At 35.1% G+C, this 7,899-nt stretch overlaps 2 protein-coding genes across 2 annotated transcripts; both read left to right on the forward strand.

Moving 5' to 3' along the window:
• Positions 1 to 1,870: 1,870 nt before the first annotated feature.
• On the forward strand, positions 1,871 to 4,165 carry LOC148947074 (uncharacterized). The gene is made up of 2 exons (XM_089097250.1): positions 1,871 to 2,426; positions 4,061 to 4,165. Exons 1-2 carry the CDS (start codon positions 2,056 to 2,058, stop codon positions 4,143 to 4,145), a joined length of 456 nt encoding a protein of 151 aa, XP_088953376.1. The 5' UTR covers positions 1,871 to 2,055; the 3' UTR covers positions 4,146 to 4,165.
• Positions 4,166 to 4,202: 37 nt separating this feature from the next.
• LOC148947075 (uncharacterized) lies at positions 4,203 to 7,856 on the forward strand. The gene is made up of 4 exons (XM_089096505.1): positions 4,203 to 4,219; positions 5,915 to 6,538; positions 7,284 to 7,469; positions 7,595 to 7,856. The coding sequence occupies exons 1-4, from the start codon at positions 4,203 to 4,205 to the stop codon at positions 7,845 to 7,847; spliced, it is 1,080 nt and encodes a 359-aa protein (XP_088952631.1). The 3' UTR covers positions 7,848 to 7,856.
• Positions 7,857 to 7,899: the final 43 nt, after the last annotated feature.

Below are 7,899 nucleotides of genomic sequence, written 5' to 3' on the forward strand. Positions count from 1 at the left end.
ATACCGTTTGATTGCATTTACATAGACTTCGCCAAAGCTTTTGACAAAGTTTCAATGTCACAACTAGTTGAAAAATTTCGACTCTATTATATTGGTGTAAGAACTCTTGATTGGATTGCTGATTATTTGCGTGGTAGGTCTCAACAGGTAGTTTTAGGTGAAGCAGCATCTCAATCAATTGATGTCCCGAGTGGGGTACCCCAGGGTAGTTGCTTGGGCCCTATACTCTTCTGTATTTTCATCAATGATTTACCATTTTGTGTTCGTCATTCGTCAGTGAAGTTGTTTGCTGATGATGCTAAAATTTACCGACCAATACAAACTACCGATGATGAGCCTATGCTTCAAGAAGATCTTGACTGAATAACACGATGGTGCGAGTCTAATTCGATGTTTGTAAATGCATCAAAATGTGCATTGCTTCATTACGGGAATAAAAATCAGCCCAGCCGTGCATACTCCTTATCTGGCTCAAAGATACCGTCAGAAGAATTTGTGCGCGACCTCGGTGTTCACTTTGATACACATTTAAAATTTGATAGACATGTTTCGACTGTAGTAAGAAATGCAAATTACCAACTCCTCACTTTAAAACGGAATTTCTGGATGTTTAATCTTAAGAATTTTATGTTACTTTACAAATCATTTGTTCGGCCAGTTGTTGAACATAATACTTCTGTTCGGTTTCCTCTGAATGTAACAGACGAGCACCAAGTTGAAAAGATTCAGAGGCGGGTGACAAAAATGATCCCTTATTTGAAACACCTTCCTTACGCACAAAGACTAACTAGGCTCCAACTTCCTTCACTGCATTTCTGACATTGCCATACTAACCTCATAAACACATTCAAAATAATCAACGGCGTGGACGATATTGAGGTAGGAAAATTTTTCGAATTCAGCCACTACCACTTGACATGACTGCATCCTTATAAAATTTACCCACCAAGAACCCACAGGAAAATTGGACACAATTTATTTGTTAATAGGGTCACAGACTCTTGGAATAATTTACCGCCAGAAGTTGTTGAAGCCTGATCAGTTGAATCGCTTAAGAATATATTGGTTGATAGCCAGTTTTACACAAGTGCCTTTTCAGTTTAGACCTTTGTGTTGCCTTTCATTTTATTATATATTGTATTAGTACGACAAGGTTTTTAGCTTACCGTTATGTGGATTAATAAATAAATAAATAAACCCTTATAATAGCATGGGAGGGAACATAAACCCTTAGAATAGCATGGGAGGGAACATAATCCACCCAAATTAATAAGTACATGCTCTGGAAAGTTGTCAAGGAACGTAATCTCCCCAAATAGCAGAGGAAGGAACATAAACCATGCAAATCCATAAGTACATACTCTGGAAAGGTGCCAAGGAATGTAAACCATGCAAATAGCACAGGAAGGAACATAAACCATGCAAATTCCATAGATACACTCTACTTAAATGACTGCAAAGCCGTGGTTTCTCAATGAGCGTCAATATTTACACGATTGATTTTTGGGGTTTAAGGGGGGAAAATGTACCTAGGTTAGGTTTGGTTACGTATTTAATATATGGTATGATTCCCCCCCCCCTAATGTGCAAATATATAGCCCAAGTTTGTTTCTAAATTATAATACATTCATCCTATTTTATTTTACATTTGTCCTATATAATTTGGGCGGGGGACTTGCACCCTAGATTTGTCACTCCCTTTTGCAAAGCCCATAAGCTAACGGATAACAGCTAATGGTGGTGGATCCGGGGAGGGAGTGGTGAGGGGGGTGCGTGCCCCCTAGCGAAGTCTAAAGTAGCATATCATATTCTTGATGCGCTACTTGAAGGTCCAGTAAAGTGTATTCTTAAAGTACCAAGGACACCTAAAATGAAAACTAATTCATTAAATTGGTCAAGTGCAAACTTACACAGCCATATACGTCTTAAATTAGTATGAAAAACCGATAATTCATTTTTTAAGGAGATAGATCGCCAGTTTACATTATGTATTCCAATACACAAGTTCGTAGCCAATTTCAAAAATAAAGAACGTGTGCTGATAAACAGCAGAAAATGAGCAAAAACAATAAATCAGCATATAACCTTAGGAAGTGTTGCTTTCCTGATTGTTGCAGCAAAAGAGAATCAATCCCAATAGTTTGTATACCCAAAAAGGGGTTTGAAGAGTGGGCAAGATTGGTGAGTGAGCATTATGGTCCAGCCAAGAACAAATATGTGTCTCCCTTCTCTCTTTTGCCCAGACATAATCTTTGTGTTCTTCACTTTCGAAGTGAAGATTTTATGTTGGGACCCACTTCAAAAAAGGCTTTTTCAATGAAAAAGAACTCAAAGCCATGTTTCTTTAAAAGAGAAAGTGTGAATCTAGCTATTGTGGCTGGAATTTGTGGCCCTCCAGGACTTCTAAACTATGAAACAGTTTACAGGTAAATATTAACAGCTCAAGACAAAGTGTCCAGACACAGTCTGTTGCTAGTTTTGCAGGATAGTGACGTTTGCTGATAGCCTGCTTTGTGTAAGCCTAGGCTAAGATACCTAGTAGCCTAGGCCTATGTGATTTGCTTGAACATTTAACAGAATACAACTTCATAACTTGTAAATAATACTTTCCTATAGTTTTAATATTTGAAAAAACCTATAGGCCCTAATCAAACATTAAATCAAGAGAAAATTTTGTTAATCAACTATGTGGCTAATAAGCAATTACAAGGCAGTTATTTGTGGTAAGATGTTGTATCCAAATAATCAAACCAGTCTTTAAGGCCAAACTAGTGTGTAGAAAGGGGTCAATATCTACGAAATCATATTATTGTGTTAGGACAAAAGTGAATACACCATTTGATGCCTTTTTTCATGCTGATTACAAATATAATAAGCTTTTCTATTAGAAATGAATTTCAGCCCCCCCCCCCTATCTATGCCAATTCAGGGGGAGGGTAGGTATAGCGTATATAGGGGGGGGGGGCGGTAATTCATGTGTAATATACATGCTTATTATATTCATAAACAGCATAAAAAAAAAGGCATTAAATGATGTATTCATTTTATTCCTAACTCAAAAATATGATTTTGTAGATATTGACCTAGAAAGGGATTGAAGTAAGTCAACTGGCAGGGTAATATCAATGCAGTATGATGCTTTCTGGCCTAAATATTTGAAAGATAAATAACATCTAAGCCTAGGTTGTTCTATGTAAGAGTTTAAATTAGGTTCTGAATAGTTTTCTGTACTTTAGAGTCCACTTAGGTCAATAAGTTCAAAAGTTCATAGCCAGCTGGGGAAGTCACCTTTTGGACAACAAGTTTAGGTTATTCTTGCATATTGGCATCCCTTCAGCTAAAAATGTAAATAGTTCATCAATGTAAAGATGAATGTTCAAAAATTGGGGTTCTTTTTTTTTAGGGAAACTTATTTCCCAAATTCATTTACTTTTTAGCATTACTTTCCCCTTTAAAAAAAGCTTCCAATGTAGGCTACTTTCGAGCCACTAGGAAACAAAGGTAAATACTGTATGATGGTTGTTTTCTCCCTTACTTTGTGCTTTAATACTTCTAGACAGAGTGGATTACAGAATCTTAGGCTATTATTTCTCAAACCCTTTTATTTTTATCCTAATACTAGGAAAATAAGTAATATCCTGTGAAATAGTCTGATCAAGTTAGATGACATTTCCTGTTTTAATATCCATTTAAATCTTGTGGTAGATAGTTAAGTAATTGTTCATTAAAAACACATATTCCTACCCTCTTTATGTGTTTGGTCTTTTGTTGACATTCCTTCATAACAATTAAAATTTAGAGATTTAAATATGAAAGTTAAGTCACAAATCAGCAAAGCTTTTCCCCTGGTTGTTATGAGAGTTTCAAAGTAAAACAATCTCAGAAATCATCTTACTGTTTCTCAGCTATTCTTTATGGAATTTCAACAGTTCTCATTATTTTTGCAACCCAAACTTGAAAACCAGTATAGTACATCTAAATCTTAGATGTATATAGGTTTTGAAACAAGATTCAGCAGTATTTTTAGTAATTATTTATAATACTCTATTTATTGTTTTAGAACAAGAAATAATATTATTGGGTCTGAACTACATGAGATTCCAGGGACAGTGTCAACTTCCCAGTTGGCCTATGTTGATTCCTAATATTCAGATCAAGTTGCCATAGAGGTAACTGTGGAGGACTTGGAAACCATAAAAAAAATGCTGATGCAGTTAATGTAAGTAATAGATTTATTTGAAAACATAACCTAGGAAGAACCTATTCATGAATAACAAGTATTCTTGCCCTGGCTTCTCTTCAGAATGAAGTAAAATATATTAAAAAGTATACTATATTATGATGGCTATTGGCTATAGGGACTTATCAATCTGAAAAACATACAACCACAAGTTTATGTTTTTATCTTATGATCAAGTTAACAGATAGATGTTATAATTATATAGGAGCCAAAAAAGAATAAAACAGAACTAGAAAATTTGCATTGAAATCTCATTCAGTTGATATAACCAAACAGTTTGTGGGAACAAACTGTATAGTAAGAGCAACCTGGCTAAATAGTATCCAAAACTCTAAAAAACGGAACTTTGACACCAATAGATACATCAAAAGAATTGTATTTTTATGCTGATTTTTAATATTTAACTTTTGTCAAGTTTAGTCTTGCCCATCAAAATTTACAAGCCTGAGAAAATTTCCCTTTCTTTCGAAAACAGATGGAAACAACCCCTAAAAGTTGTAGCATCTTAATGAAAACCACATCATCAAATTCAGCATATCAGAGAACCTTACTTCAGAGTTTTCAAGCTCCTATCTTCAAAAATGTGGAATTTTGTATTTTTTGCCCGAACAAAGATCATGGATGCGTGTTTATTTTTTTGTTTTTCTTTTTCCCAGGGGTGATTGTATTGACCCAGTGATCCTAGAATGTAGTGATAGGGCTCATTTGAATAGAGATTAAAAGTTTTAGTGCATTTTTTAATTAAAAATTTAATTAAATTAAAAACCCATTTAACTAAAAACTGCATTTTTATTGTCAATCTTGATGAGTGCCAGCTATCCTAACCACTAGTATGCTTACCATTGTACCATTGAAGACTTATGAAAAATAAGTTACATATAAGACATAATAATAGATTTGCTTTAAAGTTATTATAATCCTTAATTAAGAGTGCAATCACAGGCGTAGGGAGGGGGGCAGCTGCCCCCCCCCTAGACCTTCAAATTTACATTAGATATGGGTGAAAAAGCAGATGGTTTGGAAAAAGCAGTTGATAAAACTCCATCATACTATCGACTGCCCCCCCCCCTAGTAAATATGCTACCTAATGCTGCCTACGCCCATGTCCACAATCATTTGATATAAGCTTAAATAAGAGTATATAAATCAATAGATAAGTGTTTTTTTCCACTAAATTCATGTACAATTTAAGATTTTTCGGGAAATCTGGTTCTTTTTTTGCTGATAGAGGTTAAAATAAAAGATTGTCAATGTTAGCTAGTCCAGAGGGGTGGTAGACCCCCACCTAGAAAAAAAATCTATTGCAGAACTATCTTGTATTTCTACTATCATACCATATTGAATTAACAAAACAGGCTCACTGATTGTTTCTGTGGGTCACTCCTTTGCTTTTTTTCTGCCATAGCTATAAAACAGTTTGCCAGTGTTTCTTGTGTCCATTAAAATAAACTAACTCCTCTACCCACTTCTTTTCGTTTTAGTGAATTGGGTACAACTTTAGCTTGTCTAGTAAATGAGAATATATTGTTTCTTTTAACATTATTTTGTTTGTAGCACTTAACACCTTCTGGATCCAGGGAAAAGGTTTCAAAAACTTAATTTATTACAGGAAAATTTGGCTAATTCAAAGAGGAAAATTGTTTATCCAAAGCAAACAGGTTTTCGTGAACATAGCTATGCATTACCAGCTGGAAGTGGTTTCAAGCTATGTTGTCCACATTGTAAACATAATTTTGACCTAAGCACACAATCTACAAAAATTCTGAAATCCAAAAGTGGTTCAAAGCTCAAAAAGCTTCAGTTATCAAGCACACCCAAGAGACGGGTCCGAAGAATAACAGATAAAAAAAATAATGAAAGACGTGATGTCAATCTTACTCAGTTAGTTCCAATACGAAGAAGGAATCTTGCATCTATCTTTGTTTCTGATTCTGATGAATCTAATACAGTTTCTCCTGTAAAGTCGAGAAAAAAAAATACTGTTATTGGAGATTTAATTGATATAGTTGAAGCTGCTTCTTCCTCAGATGTGTCTTCACTATTTTCTTCCCCAAGACATCATCTAGACAGTAGACCAAAGACCTCAGATTTATCTTCACTATTTTCTTCACCAACTCATCAACTAGAGAGAATACCAATAAAAGCTTCGAAGTTTGTATTGAGTCAGAAAGATGAACCATCCTGTTCTCTTGTCAACCCAAATACAAAGCAACATTCATCCAGCACACCATTGCAGCAAAAACAATCTGAGACAGACTGGGTAAATACTGGAACAGAAACGGATGTTCTAGACACAACGTAATTTTTTTTTTATATCATGTCTATTCAAGTTACACAACTTGCCCTGACAGTCAGTAGACCATTTTGTTTATAACATTGCATGGAACTATACTTTAGACCCAGCTTATGCTCCTTGGATGTAGTTGCTTTGTCCATTTATCCCCCCCCTAGGATACATTGTAACTGATAACTAGCTTATCCAAACACCAGGATTAATAAAACTATAAAGGATAGCTACTCTTATAGAATCATGTCCCAATGAGGGTGGAAAAAGAAACAGTTTTCAAAGTGTTTATAATATCATCACTGTGATGGTCTGTCAGCTTACAGCAATCAAACAAACCCTTTGGAGCTAATTGGAGTCCAAAATGTGTTCTTATTTTCTGTGCTTTATTTTCACTGTTCTGTTGTTGCATTTAATGGCTACCTAAGTGTACTAGATTGAGATTAGAAAAATAACCATACCAGTGAATTCCCTCATCCTTGTCATCTCTATCACTTACTGTAGGGATCCCTTATTCACATTAGTATAAATGTTTTAGTTTCATTATAAATTGTTATTATTTCTGGAATTTAAACTATTTTTTAAGTGGTAACTCAACCTTAATGTATGAGCTATTATCCATTATTCAATGAAAGGTTGAATTTCTTTCCTTTATTGTATTTTATCCTTTGATATATGGATATTATCTTTGAAATCTGGACTTGTAATAGATCCTTTTTTTCAGTAAAAATTGTTATTTCATGATTCATTTCTTTTTAGGGTAGAAAATGAAGCCTCCGAAGAAAGTAGATGCAAGTTTGCCCTTGTAGAGTTATCTGTGCTGTTTCGTGTCCTTTCAATTGTTTGCCAAAAATGTAAAGATGCACCAGCCACTGTTTCTAGCTGGAAGAGCATTGGCACAGTTACATATGTATCCCTACTGTGTGGGAAGAAATGCGGCTTAGTGTAAGTAAACTCAAAATATCTTTTTGTCATCCCCCTTCATATTTCTTTCTCCCCCTTTTTTTCTCCTAAGAACTGCAGACAAATAATTCAAGTTATCCTCTCATTATTTTTTTTTTTTATTGTAGGACATGGAAAAGTCAAAACGAAATTTCTTCAACTAGACTTTTCAGAGGAGATGTTCTCTTATCTACCGCTATTCTTACTTCTGGTAGCAGTCCAGCCAAAGCAGTGAGGATGCTTGACCTATGGGGTGTTCCAGCTTACAATGTTCGCACGTATTTTCGGAATCAGAAGTCATTTTTACTCACTGGGGTCTATAACTGCTGGAAACAAAAACAGGGGGATATTTTGAAGGACGTTCTGCAAACTGGCGCGTGAAGATTGCTTCGGATGGACGGTGTGATTCTTCTGGCCATAACACGATGTTTTG

This window comes from Artemia sp. Qi Xiang Cuo, chromosome 11 (genome assembly GCF_049724085.1).
Source record: "Artemia sp. Qi Xiang Cuo chromosome 11, ASM4972408v1, whole genome shotgun sequence".
NCBI lineage: Eukaryota > Metazoa > Arthropoda > Branchiopoda > Anostraca > Artemiidae > Artemia > Artemia sp. Qi Xiang Cuo.

Excerpts from the sequence above, each read along its gene's own strand:
- LOC148947075 (XM_089096505.1), top strand. Across the intron at positions 6,539-7,283 it reads ACGGATGTTCTAGACACAAC|GGTAGAAAATGAAGCCTCCG; the intron begins GTAATTTTTTTT and ends ATTTCTTTTTAG. Across the intron at positions 7,470-7,594 it reads GGGAAGAAATGCGGCTTAGT|GACATGGAAAAGTCAAAACG; the intron begins GTAAGTAAACTC and ends TTTTTATTGTAG.
- LOC148947074 (XM_089097250.1), top strand. The coding sequence starts at position 2,056 with ATGAGCAAAAACAATAAATCAGCATATAACCTTAGGAAGTGTTGCTTT. Across the intron at positions 2,427-4,060 it reads AACTATGAAACAGTTTACAG|AACAAGAAATAATATTATTG; the intron begins GTAAATATTAAC and ends TTATTGTTTTAG.